Source organism: Anoplopoma fimbria, chromosome 21 (genome assembly GCF_027596085.1).
Source record: "Anoplopoma fimbria isolate UVic2021 breed Golden Eagle Sablefish chromosome 21, Afim_UVic_2022, whole genome shotgun sequence".
In the NCBI taxonomy this organism is placed as follows: Eukaryota; Metazoa; Chordata; class Actinopteri; order Perciformes; family Anoplopomatidae; genus Anoplopoma; species Anoplopoma fimbria.
Window position 1 is genome coordinate 6525695 of NC_072469.1, and position 20339 is coordinate 6546033.

Sequence of the window (20339 nt, forward strand, 5' to 3'; positions counted from 1 at the left end):
AAACATTTGCCTGCTGAACAAAAATACCAAACTTGGCAATTCATTAACCTAATAAAAACATGAATTCCTAAATCTTTTTTTCTTACCTTCTAATTTCATTCTTTCAACAAGAACATTCTCATAAATCTTTTTTTAGCAACAATGACTCCCAATAAAGCCAAAGATTTAGAATGTGTGTTCACTTATGGGAATTAGCAGGCCAGGAGCTAAATCATTGCACTTACCCAAAGTGTGGTAAATGGTGGTAAATCAAATTTACCACCATGACCCAAGCAACGCAGGAGGAATATTATTTTGCACAAAAGATTGTGCTGAAAATGAGAAAAGTTATGTAATTTTTTTCTATTTAACTTATTGAAATGAGTTAAAGAAATGCCAGTAAACAAGCAGGTGTAATGTTTACCATGTTCAGCTTCTTAGTTTAGCACGTTAGCATGCTAGCATTTCCAAATTAGCACAGATCACAAAGTACAGCTGAGGCTGATGGGAATGACATTTGTTTTGCAGGTACTTCGTCATAAGCTAAAGAAATAAAAAATGTTGATCTGGTGATTAAGCTAGATAGAGGGTTAAGAGATCTCCAAAGTTGTTACAATTCATCCTCAGAGGGGCAGGAATGTCTTTCCAAATTTCAATAGTTTGGACCAAAGTGGACAAACGAAAATAAGGTCAGCCTTTAGCTTTAATACATCTAAAGTGAGTGGTACGTGAGAATAAGTTGAAGTCAAGTGAATCTTGGAAAGCAACATAGTTTTGAAAAGCAACATAGTTTTGAAAAGCAGCGTGCATGCTCAGTGGCTGTGTTGTGCAATGAGGTGGACACTCGACCGTGTGTGGAGGCTGCAGAGGAGATTATCTGTATCTTGAAGTAGGCTCAAATCCCACACAGTCAGCATTTGGAGGGGGAAATGGGGGGGAGAGAGGCAGCGGATGTCGTTGTGATCATGTGGTAACGTGTGGCTGATGAGTCACTGCATTCCTACACATCTCAAAATGAGTCAGCAATAACATTCGGGTGCACAATATCGTCTTAGCTGATGATTATTCTATTGAAGCGTGTAAGTTGTAACCCAGTTTCGTCCTCAGCCAACTGTGAATTTTGTAATACGCCGGCACTGATTTACACAACGTCCCTATTACATCATGAATTAAAAAGGCATGTTTGCTCGGCTTGAATTCAGATACAAAGTTTGCGTCATAACCTCAGTCAATATAATCAAGATATCCTCCAGACAATCAGAGACCGGAAAATAAGTCTCCATTGCGATTGTTTAAGCATCCTGTCGGGTGACAGATTATATTTGCATTGGAAATTGAGTTTATCAGCTTCATCATTTGTTATTATGCAACAGGGTTTTCCAGTAGCTTAACACTTAACAATCATTCTCCTGAGATAGTGTTCTTCACCTTAGCTTTATCTAAGTTGAAGATGTCCAAATGATAAGCTCTGAAGAGGCTACCACATACACGTCACAGGAAGTCTACCAGGTAGTAAAACATGATAGGAAGGAGTTGGGTGTGAACTACTCTGCACTGATCCCTTCCTTCTATCTGACGGCTCACTGAGTCACCGATACGGTTGCACTTTAATGTCAAAGCTCACTATTATTTATAGCACAAGGATATGACCTGATGACAGCAAAGTTTGGGTGAATGTCGTGTTACAGGACAAGTAGTTCCACAGTTGAGGGTTAGGAACCCACAATGGGGTCGCACGACAACTATAAGATGTCACAACATGAATAACCGGACGAAAGAAAAACAAAAACATATTTTGATAAGGTGATATAGTTTTTAAAATATAATTTGCACACGGAAAATCCATTTGATTGAACTGCCAGAGACTGTTGGACAATAAATATGTGATGAGGGGGGGTCAACTGTAAACATAGACTAGAAAGTTCTAAAGGAATAGTTCAACGCCTATTCTTGATAAATGAGAACATTGCTTCAGCTTTCGTGTAAATATGAACCGTCGGCCAGAAGCCAACTAGCTTAGCTTAGCATAAAGACTGGAAACAAAGGGGGAAACAGCTAACCTGGCTCTGTCCAAAGGTATCAAAATCTGTCTACCGTCACCTCTTAAGCTCACTAATGAACAATGTATATCTTGTTTGTTTAATCCATGCCATCTAGGTTAAGCTAACTGGCGGCTGGTTGTAGCTTTAATGGAGAGACGTGGTAATGAAATCAATCGTCTGAACTAACTCAACAAGACAGAGAATAAGCGCATTTCCCAAAACATTGAAGCATGGCTTTAAAGTAATAGTTTGACATTTTGTCATTACTGTGAGACTCAAGGACTGGCTGTCAAAATATCTTAGTGCACATAATCCCTGTGAAACCACAACCTGATGTTTTTAAACTTCCATTTCTGCGCATTTTAAACAAATAGATAAAACATCAATTCATGAGTTTTAGAGGTGCTGTTAGGAGGATTTTGTTACCTCTGAACAGAGCCAGGCTAGCCTTTTCCTTGTTTCTAGTCTTTTGGGGCCAGGTTCATATTAACCATACAACCAGAAGTTAGGTATTGATGTTTTAATTTAACTCTCAGCAAGAAAGTATATAGGCGCATGTCTGATAATGTGAAACTATTCCTTTAAGGTGACACAAGCCAAATTGAAATCCAATAATCTAGACAGTTTTCATCTAATGGATTGTTTGCACTGCAGTAAGACATCCCTATCAGGGATCTGCTCTCCAAAGCTAACAGAAACAAACCTTTGCAAACAATCCAACTCTGAACCAGCAGCACAGCAGGTTTCTTAATATCCCTGGTTTCCTATTAATTAACGGAAACCAGTTGAAACGCTCACAGTGCTCACCTTTTAAAGAAACATTTCATAATCCACCTGACAACATTAGTGGGGGGACTATCTGTAACTAGTGACGCATCAAGATAACATTAGGCTGTAATTATTACCTTGGATTTCTAATGCCTGAGAAAAAGTCAATGAGCTGTTGACGAAGTAAAAGTGTATCTCGAACTCACAAGAACTAGGCTGAACATTAACCAGCTGCAGAGTTCGTTTTGAGGTTACCTTTATCTTTAGAAGCAAAGTCAGAAGAAAGTCGGTCTACATATGGTCTTAGAAAATCTCTATTTGACAAATGTAGGTAATGACTGACTGGGAAGGATAAGAAAAAGGCAGAAATATCACAAACAGAAACACGTCACGTTGAGTTCTCTATTAACAACCTACTACGACAAAACAAACTCACCTTTAAAGAATACAGATAGTCCATCACAATACACACAGGTGTGTGGCTGCAGCCTAAAGTACAACAAGATAGCTATATTTGCTTTCACAATGTCAAAAGGGAAAAGCTGGAAATGTCCGCCATTTTTATGGAAGGCAACCTGTTTCCCATTTTCAGTTAGCCCTCGTCATGTGACCGGGGAAGAAGACATTACTCAGTTTCAGGATTAGCCCTTAAAAATCCATACAGGATTATCTGAACGCTCCCTGAACACACACACACGCACACGCACACACACACACACACACACACACACACACACACACACACACACACACATTGTTGAGGAGATAATAATTAACTTGGTAGAGTTGAAGCCAGTAGAACAACCAATAAAAAGGTACTGTCATACAGCAAACATTTTTATCTTCTGTGAGCTTCTTTGTCATCAGGCGGCTGGCTAGTCTAAATATAGATAAATCATACTGTAGTCCACAATCTAAAAATGTTTTTTGTCAGTTTTTTGTCACTTACTGGCTAAAAAAAGCAATAAAGACATGCCGATTCTGAACAGGCTTGACAGAACTTCTTAAAGGATGTCAATTAACAGCTTCTGTAAGAGATAAACGTGGCCAAAGTTAAAAATAGGGTCTTATCCTGTTTAAAGAAAATGTTTTGTGTTATATACAGTACCAGTCAAAGGTTTGGACACCACCTTCTCATTCAACTACTTTGAAGAATCTAAAATATAAAACATATTCTTGTTTGTTGAGCATTTGTTTGTTTACCACATAATTCCATATGTGTTCCTTCATAGTTTGGATGTCTTCAATATTAATCTACAATGTAGAAAAAAAATAAAAATAAAAATAAAGAAAAACCATTGAATGAGAAGGTGTGTCCAAACTTTTGACTGGTACTGTATATCCACACAATTAAAGAGTAGATCATCTTGGAAAGCGCACATAGCTTTCGAAGCCAAATGTGTCCAACTTTCTGAACAATATGTTGGATTATAAAGCACTTCAAAAGTTGTACTTCCCGATTACTTGATCATATTTCAGTTACTTTGAAGGAGATGTGGGGAAACACATTTAAGTATAATGTAAATCAGGAATATAAAACTACAGATTGGGGTGATAAAAAAATATAAATAAGGTGGATTCAAGGGAGCAAACCAACAGACATCAAGGATAACAAAACAGCAGGATTTAGTTGAATTCGAAATGTTGTTAGTTATGTTTAAAGCCAAGAACAGATTTATGCCTGAAAACTGTTTGTGTTAAGATCAGCTAAAGATGATGATCACAGATGGAAATTTCTACATTAACTACATTAACTCAGATATGTATTTTAGTGTGTAAAGTCAAACTGTCAAATAGTGTATTATTCAATTTAAGAAAATTTAGAGACCAGATAATGGGATAATATGAGAGTAATGGGTTTAATGTGTTTTTCTAGGCCTTAAGAGGTTGTTTAAAGTATTAACAGACCATCTATGTTAGATCATTTATGTTAATTATTTGGGGCAGGTCATTTAAGATTTCTCTTCTTCCTGCTCCTTTTCTTTCATAAAATATGCATTATGTTACATATTGTAGGTTATTTGTGGTATTTTGTTTGGAAAGTGTACAAGAGGTTTTTACTTTAAGGTAATGAATAAGTAAAATTTGTTGCTTTAGATATAAACAAGTAAATCATTTGTTCCTGACGGTTTTAATTATGTGAAAATCTGGGACAATAAATCTATTAAATATATCATCCAAATTATGAGAAGTAGTTAAACCTATGGCCTCGCTGTCACTCTGCACCTCTCTCATGGATCAGTAGTTAAGTGTCATATATCCACTTCCACCTCCAAAATACTCTGAACTCTATGCCTGGACTGATGGGGTTGGATTTCAAACTTGGACAGCACTTATGTTGTGTATGTCCTGCAGGTAGATGCAGTGGTTTTTGAGCATTGTGATCAAACTGTTGTGCAACACTGGAAAAGGAAGCAGCTGACAGCATACTGACAAAAAAAAAATGAAAAGCAAGCATTTCCTACATTTGTATTGCAATGAAACCCAAGCAGCTATGGTGCTGCCTAATGAACACCATCAGCACGTCCACAGGAAAGTTTGAGTAAGAATGTGGATTCTTCAGTCAGAAATGATACTATACTCTCCAGAGTACAATAAAGGTTAAACCTTATCAGAAGTCAGTCAGAAGCAGCCTGATTTGTTACAGAGTGGAAAATCTCTTCTTTTTGCTCCCTCTGCGCTATGAAACTATTCCCACTATTGCCTCTCAACAACACATTCAACCCACAGCACAGTAAACTCTCTTCAATTTGGGATGTTGAAAGGCGTTCAGGAAAATGTAGAAATCCTTAACTTAACAAAAAGAACATTAGAAAGGTTGGTAAAGATCCATGTTCAGATCGCAATCCAACACAATTCCTAGAATTCACTAACCATCACAAACTGATATTATCTAACAATATGAGGCTTTTCATGAGGGGGATTTTTCCGTTAAGCTTGTGATATTTTCTGCAGCAGCATCTAAATCATGCTGAAATGAATTTGTTGAGAACCCCTCGAGTTTGGGAATGCAGTTTTCTTTGGCTGCTGACCAGCTGCCCCTCCAGGCAGCATTTTTATCACATCAGTCCCACCAGCAGCCATGCAATTATATTTTTCATTATAAGCCAATATTATTTTAGTGCTTCCAACACTGGCACCCCATCGACTTTAAGAAAAGAGGAAGGAAACTGTTTTAGTTGTGGAACTGTTTAATTCTTCAGTGCTCTGATGAAAAGGGAAACTCAACAGAAGCAGCTCTCTCTGAGCAGATCTGAAGTGTTTCTGAACGATTCTTAACGTTTATATTTTTGCAGTCAGAAGTACCGTATGTTTCCAGGGTATTGGCTCTAGGATGAGACTAGATTTGTACACACAAAGCTCTGGAGGGAACAGCTCTGTCCAAAATACACATTTTGATGCCAGAGAGGACTGAGGGAGCTGATGCAGCATAAATCCAGCACAGGGAGAATATGAAATGAAGTAGAGGAAAATGACACGCTAAATAGCTGCAGACTCACGCATTGAAAAGACAATAAATTGCTTATTTTGTGAGTATTTAACCTGGTGAGGAGGGGCGCCTCATGTGTAGGGCTTCTCAGGCTGTATTTATCAGGTCATAGGCAGATAGAAACAAACCTTTTACTATATTATAAATGGACATAACCCATTAATTAATCCATTGATTTGTCGAATACATACAATGTGAAATGTGGTGAGTTATCCAGCAAGCAAGTTGTTTAACAATAAAGAATAGATGGAAATTATTTATTAAACTCCTGAATTAGAATGCTCAATCAAGCTACACCCCACATAACAGCATGAAAGCAACCTAGCAAAAACTAGCAGAAGGTGTTAACAAGTTATAAACTTTGTACTTTGCTTTAAGGGCCTTTCACACAGAACGCTGCAACTGCACCACTGCGCTCTGAAACCCATTGTTTCCAATGGTTTGCATGGCGCCACGACGCCTTTTCACTGCGTTAAGCAAAGCGTTGAGACTGAACCGAGTGCAGTGCAAAAAAGTGTCCTGTGTGAAAGGCGCTTAAGGCTTCTATCTGCTGGTTAACTGAAATATCATTAAATAATATAAGATATATTCAAAACTGTCCTGAAAGCATGTATCCCTTTGGCTCAGACAGTGCTGTCATTTTGGCAGTAGTGTGGGCTGCACATGTGATGGGAGAATGCACTTCCTATTCAATTCAATTAACTGGGTATAATTTAGCAAAAACAAGCCTAGATCAAGATCTAGTATTGCCCTTTAAATGCATTTTCCCACCAAATAAGTTCACTTTTTAAAAGATGCTATTTTTATGTTGAAATTGTGCAAAGTTTCCAAGCATACCTTCACTAGGAACATTTCCAGACATTTCCTGTCCCTTTGCCACCCTACTCATGAGTTGTATCATGTGAAGGTTGATCTGACAGGGCGGACTGAGGCTCGTCTGTGTGAGGTCGTGTGGACTTACGTTGTGAATAACCGATGCCACGGCATCTTTAATCTGGTTGGCAGCGTTGGGGTTGCTCATGGCTCCTCCGTGGAGTCGCTGCTGGAGAGGCTCAGGAAAACTGGTTGGGATCTGTGCGGCTTTAGCCCTTCTCTTTCTCACTGGGACTCAGACAGCTTTTGGGCAGCATAACCTGGAGACGGAGACAGAGACAGATCCAGGGTCAGTCCATATTAAACTGAAGGTTTATAACCTGAGGCAAAGCTGTGGGCCAGTAAGCCATGGATATTCAGTGCAGTCAGAAAGTGACAACAGTGTGTTTTAAGTTGTTTTGGCTCTTTACTCCAGCACCTAAGATGTGAAGTTGTAGTGCTGATTTTACATTCATATTAAATAAACAGTGCAGGACATGAGCCCCTTTTAATACATTGTCCTCCAATTTAGGACATTGCAGCAAGAATATGATCCAAAAACACACAAAAACTAATTTTGTCAGGGCAAAACAGGGGACTGTTTCATCACTTAACCTAAAGGTATATCCAAAAGAGGATGTGTTTCACTGGTGAAGACTGTAGCAAAAAGTTCCTGAAACAACGACTAAGTGAAGATTGCTTCAGCAAAAGGTAAGACATTATTAATTACCTATAAAACATTCGCAACCAAATATAAAATAAGAAGACTTTCTGAGATTTTGTTACTTTCTCTCCCAAAACTGTAACAGAACTAAGAACTTTTCAGCTTACTTTTCGCTCTGTGAGTCTTTATGTGTGCCAACATACTCACAAATGACAATGCTAACTTGCACTTTAACCTCATAAAGTGCTGACTTTTTTGCATGTGCAAAGCCAGCAAATTATAAAATGCAAAGCAGCATGCTTCGCTGGATGACCACACTAAGGAGTTATCAACAGTTTCAGGATTTCCTGGAAGACACTCGACAACCTTCGAGTCCCCAGACTCACTTTATAAACACAGGTGGCCTTAACTGAATGTCATGTTTATGAGGAATTGCAAACACAATGACATTATACATGAGGCATGATGGCAACAATGATAAAAGTACACACCAACATGATATTATTTCTATTTTCCTTTCTATCAATTAAAGCCTTGTAGCACTCTCTCACCGCCATTCAAGGTTATTAACCATTAGAGTCAGATAAGAGGCAGATAACACAGTGCTACTTTGCAGAGGACCCTTTGATAAGCGCGGCACGTGCCTAAGCTAAACTCCACCTCCGTCACTCTCGAGACGCCATTGTACGACATACAACCACAGGAATCCAGTAGAGATGCACTACAAGAAGACAATAGAGTACAAAGGAGATCTGCTGTACTGTAGCAATTAATGGAAGCAATATAGATCTTGATAAAGCTACTCATTCTCATATTTGTTAAGTCGCCTTTTTTATTTAAAATAGCCAAAAATGAAGTTGTTCTGGCTCCTAAAATGTGAATATATGCTGGTTTTCTTTATCAAACATACTAGATACCCAGGCGGTCCTGATGATATTAGACTTTACAGAAATCTCCTCACCAGCGGCATCGTTAACAGAACAGCGTTTTTTCCTTCGGTCTAAAAGCTGTGTCACAATTAGAAATCAAGTCCTGGCTCTCTGACAGCAGCTATCAAAAGAAACGATAAGCCTCTCTGCTGCCCGACTACAATCATATCAATGACCTTGTTGACAGCGAGGGATTTCTGAGAGGTATATTTCATTAAAACACAATCGATGATAAGAGATTAAATGCAGCGCAGAAGGAAAAAAAAAAGACATCATCTGCCAAAGAGACCTTAAAAGGGAGACACCCAGCAGACAACACAAGGTTCTGGCAACGCTCTTTCTTTGCTCTGCCAAAATCGTAATCACTGCGCCAAATGTTGATTACAAACCAGCAGCTCTTCTATTCAGAACAACAACATTAACTTGTTTGAGAAAAACTAAGCCCTGTAGTAGAGGCAAGTTTGGGTGTGTTTGGAGATTACTTTCTCAGTAAACCTAGACCCCACCACTGTGGAAGAGGCTGGACGGGCTACACAGGGATAAAGTTACAGAACCCTAGGATACAGAGCAAAAAGCATGGGAACCAGCTTATCTACCTCAGGGCATGGCTGTAATAACACAGAACACAATAATGATCAGAGGAGAAAACAATAATGCCAATTGTCTTGGTGAGCAAGCAGATTTTTTTTTCTATAAAAAAAGCCATTGTCCTCAATGATCTAAATGTTCTTGTCTGCAATCAGGTACAATCAGTAATAGGACTGAATAAAAAGGAACTGGTTGTCTCTTACGTAATAACCGAAAAAAGACAAAAAGGACATGGATGAATGCTGACAGTGTAAGAGGAAGTGAGGACAATCTGCGCTCTGTTTCCCCTGGAAGAAGTTCATCACGGCTTCCCAGAGTGATCCAGAAGCTCAGTGCCTCGCAAAGTGTTCCTAAAAGAAGACGATGTGTGTGGGATTTTTTTTTTTTTCCCCCAACTTTTCCATTTAAGATTTAGTCACAGCCTCAAATGTGTAGACGCAGGGCTTTGGGAAAACTATCCTACTGGGAGGAAGTAAGTATGAAAACAGGAAGAAGGTGAGGAGGAGCTGTAAACGTATTAAAAAAAAGCAGTTGGGTTTCTTTCTAGCGTACATTATGTCAGACTTTAGAAAAAATTAACTGACAAACCATATGCATGCTTGGACCCGACCTTTATTCCAAAGATAAGGTTGAAACAAAATGTCTTAATGTCTACCCTGTGACATTATAGGTTAACTCAACAGCATAACAAACTGTCACTGTCCCTCCTACAGAGAGCAGAGTATATAAATCAGGTCATGTGTGAAGATGCTACCTTTGACCGAGACAAACTGTCATCTACAGAAAGTATAAACCAACTACACTGTAGTTTCTGTTTAAATCACAGATGTATCCGGCCTATGAATGAGCCTTAGATGTCCCAAATTTTAGATATCAGGTATGAAAAAAATAGCATTCATCGCCTTTAAAGGATGCCCTTAAGAGACATTCTGAAATACAATTGCAATGATTCTGAGGAATTAACATTTGCTTTTAGTAAACGGATCTAGTCTGAAATTGAATCACCAAAATGTTGACATTTGCATCACATCTTCACAGGAAGGTGATAACTCAAGACCACAAGTTTTGCTTTTTTTGGTCAGTATTACAATTTCTGATATGCACTCGGTGGTGACTCATCTTTCCTGCAGAGTGTAACTATACCTGACAAAGCCACCTTGGTATGCTGTAAATTTCCAGTATCAATAAAAAAAAAAAAGGCTTGGCTCACCACCGAAACATTGAATTTCATTGAAAAGAGCATTTCCTCCTTTAATATAAGGCACACTACAGAAAACCTTTTATGTAAAAGGAGAATAAAAAGTGGGGAACAAGTTAGACATTAGCGTGGCACTATGACACAATGTGTTTCTTTCAAAATTTGAGAAAAGAGATGTATTTTTGGGATACTTTGGAAGGTTGTTCTTAAAGAAAGAACAATGAAAGGTTACATAAGTTGGGGACAATCCGATATTCAGAGAAAAGCTCTGGAGCCGAAGGAAGTAACGAGGCAGAATATAGAATCTCAAAAATGGCCACGATCTGTGTTTTTCAAAAATGTCAATTTTCTTCTTCATCATATGTCACTGAATTCTCATGCGACCTTTGTGGTTAAAGATAGACAAGCGTGGGTTCTCTCCGGGTTCTCCGGTTCCTCCCACAGTCCAAAGACATGCAGCTTAGGTGCATTGAAGACTCTAAATTGCCCGTAGGTGTGAATGTGAGTGTGAATGGTTGTCTGTCTATATATGTCTGCCCTGTGATAGGCTGGCGACCTGTCCAGGGTGTACCCTGCCTTCGCCCATTGACAGCTGAGATCGGCTCCAGCACCCCTGCGACCCTTAACTGGATAAGCAGGTTACGGAAAATGGATGGATGGATAATGACATTAAGGGGAAAGGAGCGAGACAGTAAGACGACAGAACAGAGGTCATGAGCCAGACTCAAACTCACGACACAAGCCCACATGAGTGTTAAGCCCAGTGATGCAGCCGGCCGGGCCCGGCTTCAAGCACGCAGCTTGGCACGCGTCGACCACAGGCTGCATGATCATCTACAAGTTTTATCAAAAAGGGGCATAATTAAAGAACAGTTCAATAAAATACACAAACTGCCAATAGAAAAATGCCTGTCCAGAAATAGCAGCTTGATCGCAATGTCCAAACCTCAACCAACACACAGGCCTGTACTTATGAAAGCAGCACAATGACAGGGAGGAGAGGAGCAGAGAAAGGTTTCATTAGAGAACCGGCCTTACACAAAACAAGACCGTGTCGGATTCATTTGTTACATTTTAGCAGACAATGCTTTCTTGAAATATTTTTTTTCCCTGATTGTGACGTGCAGTAGCTCCAATGACGTGAAGATAAATGGTGGCCTTCGTGTTTTATCTAACACAATAACATGCAGTAAGATGCTGCCATGAATTCACAGAATCAACAGCATTATCGCCCCAGCACGATCTGATGTAGAAAAACGTGTGTTATAAACAGCAATGGGTCAAACAGAGAGTGTTTTTTAAGAAAACAAAAAAGGACAAACACTTGAGAAAAACAATGTCTGCTTTTTTTTGTAGCTATGAAAGGTCAATTTAGATTCAAGCACAGCAGTTAGAGGCCCATCACTGCCCCCAAAAGCATGGCCTTTAAAGGCTCTAATTTAGGATTCATAACAGGGTAAAAGCATCTGTGCTGCTCAAACTCAAGTGGACTCAAGAGTTTTTCTCTGCTGTGTAACTAAGCAGGATTTGCTCAAGCCAGAGACACTAACAGGAAGAATCTTGTTAAGTTTGATTTGACCTGAAGAACAACGGCTATGGTCACCTAATTGAAGACTTATCCATAAAAACAACAAGTTAAACAAACAATAAATTTCAAATAAAACAAAACAAAACAACAAGCACTTATAAAGTGACATTCTGACAAATAAGACAACTTTGAAATACAAAAAGATATCCACGATTGTACCATACCTTTGTGTGCTCACAGCAGAGAGGCCACCGCAGACATTGTAGTGCAATTCTGAACTCTGCTGTGAAGAGAGACCCGGGTCTGGTCAGAGTGCAGGGCAAAAACAAACAGAGGGAGAAAGGACAGATAGGGAGACAAAAGAACGAGAGTTAGAGATGTTGAGCTGATCGTGTGCGGTCGAGCCTCTCGACGAGCTGAGTGTTCTCTCAGACCAACACGCACGGACTGATAGCAGCCGCCTTCCTCCTCCGGATTATGTTTCCTCCTCCAGCCTGCTGACAAGTAGCCATGTGACTCCAACACCCATTCAAAACTGAGTCAGAGCACACACACACACACACACACACACACACACACACACACACACACACACACACACACACACACACACACACACACACACACACATTTATCTGTCTGTCACACACAAAATGACCTCAACCTTAAGGTGGAAATTTACCCCAATGATCAATATCTGTCCAAATTGTAACAGTGGGGGAATTGCATGTTTTAGACCAGCGGTTCCCTACCTGTTTATTCTTATGAACTCTAAAAACAAAGCAATAACTACTTGTAACTCCTTGTTACTAGTTGGAAATGTCTACCAGTTGTGAGGAGATCCTCACTTTATTTCATTCTTTTTATAGTCCTGAAGAAGTAATTATCCAGTATTTACCAAAAAAACAATGAGGATAGTTTGAAAGAATAAGCATAATACTGTGTAGAAGAAATATGTTTTTTTCTGCTTTCCCAATCTGTGAATCATCTATTTACAGATTATCATTTATCGTGCGACCCCTTTTTGTGGTCCCGACCCCGAGGTTGAGAACCACTGATTTAGCCCTTTTAGGCCTTCTACAACAATCAAAAGGTATACACAATAGAGTGAGGATGTTTTTGCATGCTAACCTGCTAAATTAAGAAGTGAACATGGTGAACATAACCAGAAGGCTATCCTCTCTCGTTAAGGTTAGCACTGTGGGTTTACCTTGGAAACATTCAGGGTGACTTAAGCCCTGCGTAACAAAATGCACTTAGCTAAATGCTAACGTCACTATGCTAACCTGCTCACAATGAAAAAGTCAAAATACTGATGTCCAGCAAGCATAGCGTTTACCACGTGCATCATCTCAGTTTAGCAGGTTAGCATGCTAACATTTGCTAAGTAGCACTTCCCACAAAGCACTGGCGCTAGAGTTAAAGTCAGGGGAACTCTAAAGTCATTAAGGATATATAGTCTGGGAACCATGAAAGTCTGCATGAAATTCCATGGCAATATCGTTATAGTTACTGCTATATTTCATTCTTGACCAAAGTAGTGGCTAAAAAGTGCATCAGCAATTGGTTTGCAGCAAAACAGGCCAAAACATGTGAAACATGGCTTGGTCCTTTAGTCACATGATGATGACATTCAGTGTTTCCCATGTGGAAATACTGTATCTATTCTGAAAAGGTACATTACAAGCTTTTTCAGTCTGCAAGAGTGAGTCAAATTCATGTTGCGACACACAGACAATAGGTGACCAGCTGGTAAAGAAAAGGCTTCTGGCATTAAAAATTAAAGGGCAACATGAAAGGGAGTGCCACAAAAGCCTGGTTTAGCAGCACAAGCAGGACAAATCGATGACCCATCTCGTTCCAAATAACGCAGACTGGAAGACAGGGAGTGAGTCATTGTGTACAGTCTTTCTTTAGAACATTGGGCAACTTGACTTCTAATGAAGGGCACTGCAAATTTTCCAGGCAGCTCTTAAACATCTGTAACACGATGAATATGTAATCAATAGTCTGATGCAAAAGGGATTGTAAATATAGCAAGTTCAAAATGAAAGTAGTGCACATCTACTTTAGAACTGCATGTTTATAAAGTTGCACAGGATGTTTATTCATTTGTTAATATGTGTGCATAAAATGAGTGGGAAAGCAATGACATGTTGCCTAATATGTCTTTAATTATTAACTGGTAATTACTTTGGAAATCATTGTGGGTGCTCGCACACAGCTTTTTAAATACATCCATTAGTTTTAATCACTTTTGTTGGAGTTCACTTGGACTATCTTCTTGTACTTGTACAGTTTTAGGGTAACCTTTCCTTCAAATACTCCCTGGCATGCCACAGGTTCTTATTGTAGTTGGCACTGGAAAAAAACAAAACCTGTCATGTCATGGAGGAATCAACACAATTAATCCCACCTAAAGTCATAAAAGCCGCCAGATTAATTGTGTTTTGCAGCGAAACAAAGACCAGTCCTGTGATCTAAACAAGTTGCTTACCACGTTCCCCAAATAATCAAGCGCTGCATTCCACATCAGCTTATATGAGCCTTAGGGCTAAAGAAATACCAAACCTTGGGAGTAACCTGAGTGTGTGTGTGTGTGTGTGTGTGTGTGTGTTCATGTGTGTGAGATATAAGTGTTTGTCCCCAGGGATGAGGGATCACTGAGGAGTCACATGCATGTCTTGCGGGGAAAAAGAAATACAGTCGAAGACACAAGTAGCTAAAAATTGAAGTCTACTTCAAGTCTGGGGCTTTCCTCGATCCACAAAGGGTGCTAATAATAACATATCCACTGTGATCAACCTTCTAAAGATCTGTGACTTCATGAGGGCAAGGTCGACTGACAACCTTTCTTAACCATGACCAATAGATGACATGCTTTTTACACAACGCAACTGCAGAATAGAAACATTGTCCTCACTCTTAAATAATAATAGTAATTCAGCCCGTTTTTAAAAAATGTTCAATTATTGTTACGAATTGTTTTGGGACCATAAGTGGTGAAATTAAGGAATCTGTGCTACATCCAAACAATCTTGTGCACATTTAAAAAAAGAAAAAAAAGAAATTCTCTGCTGGAAGAAATAACAAAGACAAAAATAACATTTAACAAGTTATTTTACACAACAGTTTGCTTTTTTAAAGCGTTAACACAACTCGGAAATTCAGCCTCCAGCTTCCTGTTATTATTCTCTCCCCTCAAGTCTCAAAAAAAAGTCTGCTAGGCTTTATTCTTGGCATTAAGGAAACAAGTGGTCAACCCAGGACAAACTGTTTACTTTAAAAACAACAGGGTATCGTGTCAACAGGTGACTAATACAACCAAAAACTGTGCAGCCTGATTTCAAACCTCCAAAACTTGAATCGACAGTAAACTCACCAGAACACGGCTCAGTGCTCTCGCCGACCCGAGGCTCCTGCTCGGCTTGGTAATGCAAAGACTGACCCCGATGCAGCTGAATACCACTGATAGCTGCCCTGTTTGTGGATCTCTATGGGGATTTGGCGGTGGTGTAGGTTGATGGCTTCGCCTCTGTATTGCCTCTGAGTGTTTCAGCCTGAAAATAGCCCGGCAGTTTAGAAGTCACCCATCCACAGACGTTTCTCTACCTCCTCGCTCTGTTCTACACAGCCTAGCAGCAAAAAGACTAACTTCACTCTGGGTCTGGGAAGGGTCCAGCACTTTAGCATGACTGTGCTAAGTTATGTGCACACAGTTCGCTGGAACACTTCCACTCTCGCAGACAGAGCTAACAGCTGCACCCAAGTCAACAAGTGCCCCATCTTTATCTCGCTCGTTGTCCCGTCAGGGGGCTTCAGCCAGCAGCGGCTGTTCTTACAGCTAAGACAGCACCTGTCTTTATGATGAAGAGGGATTGAAGAGGCAACTGAATTGTGGCAGCTTACATAATGCCTGTTCATTGTCCTCTAATCTAGTAAACGAAAAAGCCATCACCAGGGTTAAGAGTGTAGGAGGCCAACAATTCACACTCTGAAATGGAAACAAATGTCGAGTGGAAGAATTGTTTCCTGCCTGCAGACTAGAAATGTCCTTAAGCTCGTAGTAACAGGCTTCATAAGAGAGTTCAAATATAAAAGGTTAATGATCAAGAGGGAGGCAGAATAGTGGGAATAGCTATACAAGCAAGTGAACAAAGAGCTCATGTAATATCACGCATGATGAAACAGAAGGTCAAATTTAAGCATCACATTAGTGTATTCGTAATTCCCATTTTGTTTGAGGCGTGGATGAAAAAGATTGTATTATACTTAAGGGTCAGCCACTCTAAAATCATCATTTTCATGTCTGTAACAAACTCATGAAATAATATAAAAAAACCTTTCAACAGACTTAGAGATATACAGATATCAGTGTTATGTGGAGATAAGAAAGTAAATTTAATATATTTTTGACACTTTATTTTAATTTGAAATATTTTAGTTATAACCATTTTTTAAATAATATTTATAATGCTTATTTTTTATGATAATAAAGTGGTTCAACTGCGAAAATATTCAATATATAATGCAATAAATATCTTCTCACTGTCTTTATAACACCATTTCAGGGATCATGGACAAACATGTTTACTTACAATAAGTGTTTGTTTACAAGGAATATAAGTAGATGTATATTTACTATTTACTACGGTACTATTTTTTTTAAATCACCATTAACTATGTTTTTTGCCAATTTAGTCAGTTGTTTTGTGCTCCGCATGTAGTGGACAATGACTTTATGAGAGCTTTTTGATGAAAACAGCTGCCTGCTGCGGCTGAAACTGATGAAAGTGATGAGGCTGAACCAAAACAGTAAAGCTGTAGGCCATAAAACCAAAGCGATGAGCTGAAAGATGCTAAAAAGGCTGTGTAGAGCTGTGAGGAACAACAGAGTCAGGTAATGTCTGTGGAATAAAAGTCAAACTAGTGATGCTCATGAGTGACAGGTCAGTCATATCCAAATGTAAAGAAGCTAGTGCTCTTGAGGTTCATAGTCAAAATAGAAACATGTCTCCAGAAGTGTTAAGGTGTGGTATTTTCATGTCATAACCTCAGCCGGGGCTGCTCAGGTTACACCAGCTGCACAAAAGATAAAGCCACATTCTCACAGAAACATGGTTATTGTGGAGCTTTGACCCGGTGCACTTGTAATAACTGAACTGACTCTCATGAGACTCAGACTGGGACGGGCTCCCAGACCCAAAACAAAGGCCTAAAAACATCATACAAAAGGCCAAATACAAAATCAGCCATTATCCATTTTCAGGGAAAACAATGTGATGTGAATATGTTTGTGTGGCAAACAAAACAACCAGCTGGTAGAGACTGAGAAAAGCCTGGAGATTTTAAACTTACACCGACATGGGAAAGGATGAAAACAGCGAGGAGGCCTGACTTTGTCTTATGCAGTTGAGTGAATAATAAGATGCTCCAAAGCCTCTACAAACTCCAGACAGCCTAATGGAGTTTAAAGTGAGAGGATGGTAGGCCTCACTATGCACGTTCCACGGTGCACTGCCAAAGCGCTTGAAAGTAATCAAATGCAACTTAGTGGGCTCCTGCAGAGCAACAGCCAAGCAAGCAACCTGATTTATATGATGTGACTTCACGATTTGTAATAGTAAACAGACCTAAAATAACAGATTTTTTGTTTAACAAAACTCTGGGTCTGTTTATCTGCATAGGGGAAGGTAAAATAAACATGAAGACCCAAGAGGCCATGACAAAAAAAAAGCTTATCATCAGCCCCTTTTCCTTCCTAGTCTTCTGCATGACCAAGCAATTCACAACAAAGAATGTGGGGACACTCTGCTCAACTGTTTGTGCTTTCACTTTTTTTTTTTGCTCCAGGCAAACACACCATTGTTGTCACGAATCAGTTTACAATAAGTCTGTTTGACGTATTGCACCGAGGCGAAGGAAAACAAATAAAAGCCGAGAGCGATCACACAGATAAGACTGATCTATCTGATTTGTCAAAGCACCGCAAAAGGATTACTCGACTAAAAGAAAGCCGAACCACTCTGGAATTTCAGAGTGAAAAAAAAAGAAAAAAAGAAAAAAAAAAAAAAAAAAAAAAAAATCGAACAAGGTCAGATTTAGCAGGACAAACATTTCAGATTGTACGAGTCCTTGAAGAGTTCAAGTTTTGTAAGACAAAAACATTGCAACTTTTTGATTTGCTTAGGTTTCATAATCTCTAGAGAGAGATAATCGTTTTATTCTGCGTGCCTCTGCTTTACATCAAAGTCAAATATCTCCTCAAATGACCTGCAGTGCACATGGAGATGATATTGATTAGTCAGCAGGAGAGACACATCCTTCCTCCATCCGGCCAGAGGGCATGTCCTGAGATCTAAAAGCCACGTGACAGAAACAATACTGGGACCGTGGTTCCCAAACTGGGGTGCAGGGACCTGCAGAGGTCCTTAAGAGGGTTTCAAATGGGTCCATGGCACTAAAAGGAGCCACATTTTCTGTTTCAAATTAAACTGTTTTACACACCATAAATACACGTCTAGATGTTGACACTGAACTCAAGAGCAAGATAAACTCTTTATTTTGTTTTTAACTGGCATGTCCTTCATGAGCATCACCAGATTTATTTTTCTTTCCTGTCAAAGTTCCCGTCCAATCCTGAACTTCATAGTCATATGGCTGTCTCAATAATCCTGTTTACGTGAAACTCGAGCAATCTCATCATCAGAGCACTCGTTTCTTAGTCTCATACTGTAGAACTTTTTCAGAGCCGACGTTTTTTGATTTGTCACAACTGGAAAAGAACAGATGGAACTAATAACACAACGCAGGACTCAGTTTCAGTCATCTTTTTAAATATCTGCTGTGAAAAAGCACAAAGCAGAAAAATAAAGATTATTTGCCGGTTACAGATTCACAAATTAGATGAGTCGCCTGTTCTTCTGTTCTACATCATTATAAACTGAACACTTCTTAACTACGACAGAGCTTTACTAGAAACTTCTCAGGGCCTCTGCTATTTGTTTCAGTCATTTGTCACTTGTGTGGACATTTTTGTACGATAATGCTTTACTATGCTCCTTCATTAGTGTGCTCCACTTTCATGTCCTCATCTATGGAACAATAGGACCGAACAAAAACCTGAAATGAAGGTCAATGGGGTGAAAGCTATGGCTTCCTGTTGGGAATCAACATTGATTTACTCTCCTGCTAAAACAATTTGTAGATTCATTACAGTCATTTAGCAGATGCTTTTATCCAAAGCGACTTACAATAAGTGTATTCAACATAGGTATTCAAGAGAACTACTAGTCACCAGAAGTCATAAGTGCATCTCCTTTCTTAAACAAGCATCTAAGAGCATAAACCAGAGCAAAAGTACAGAAACAAACTAATACGAATACAATAAGTGCAGAAACAAACTAATACGAATACAATAAGTGCTAAGTGGAAGGCTCAGGATAGTACTTCTTGATTCATTAATTAGTTAGTGGACAGAAGTAATTTAAAATGTATAATTGGCATTCCTGCTTCACACTGTAGGTAAAATGAAACCCCATTACATGACATCCTAAAGAAAACATAATTAAGTAAAAATAATTGATATTTACAGTCCTAATGTCTCTGTCTATACTATTTGGAGGCTATGTGCAGGAATGAATAAAACCCATTTAACACATTGCTCTTTACCCTAAAATAAGACATGTGATGCTGCTGTTGAACCACTGAGCAATGACAACCTGCACACTGCCTTGCTCAATAACACAGACTGTCCACCAGTCTGTGAGCAGGATTAAACCACAACTGCAGTATAAATTAAAGCACATTTGTAGGACTTTCTCTCCTTTAATACCTGATGAACAAGCAGAGGGATAAAGCCAAGTCATCCAGCAGCAGCAGCAGCAGACACCCTGGTGTACGTGTGGCAGTCAGTGGCTGTCAGTGGCACGCCTCTCTGCACAGGAAGATGACCGACACTTAAAACCAGTTCCTGATTGCCTTTAAAATAAGAATAGGTTCATACAAAGAAAAGGGTTAAAGCAAATCATTCAGAGGCTTAAAACACGCTCACAATCTGGCATTTCCTTCACTCACCGGTGCCTGGTACTCACCTCAAACTCTGTCTGAGTGACTCTCACAACCGGCATCAAGCTGAAGAAAATATGAACATTTCCACTTCCGGTAGAGAATTCAAAAATAAAACCCCGACCTGACAAGCATAGGCGAAGGAGTTCATTTACCACGACAAAAACGTATTATATACAATGACGCACTTATGATAATTTACGCATATAAAACACGACATCGTGATATAGTCAT

At 39.3% G+C, this 20339-nt stretch overlaps 1 protein-coding gene across 1 annotated transcript in view; it reads right to left on the reverse strand.

The window, feature by feature from the left end:
* Window positions 1-20339, reverse strand: part of slc4a2b (solute carrier family 4 member 2b) — a 45064-nt gene that overhangs the window by 23221 nt on the left and 1504 nt on the right. The window contains exons 3-6 of the mRNA XM_054623268.1: window positions 20132-20229; window positions 19873-20018; window positions 12263-12341; window positions 7241-7412 (exon numbers count right to left, since the gene is read on the reverse strand). Coding sequence (XP_054479243.1) covers window positions 7241-7300 — 60 coding nt within the window. The 5' untranslated portion in view covers window positions 7301-7412; window positions 12263-12341; window positions 19873-20018; window positions 20132-20229. The remainder of the gene's footprint in view (window positions 1-7240; window positions 7413-12262; window positions 12342-19872; window positions 20019-20131; window positions 20230-20339) is intronic.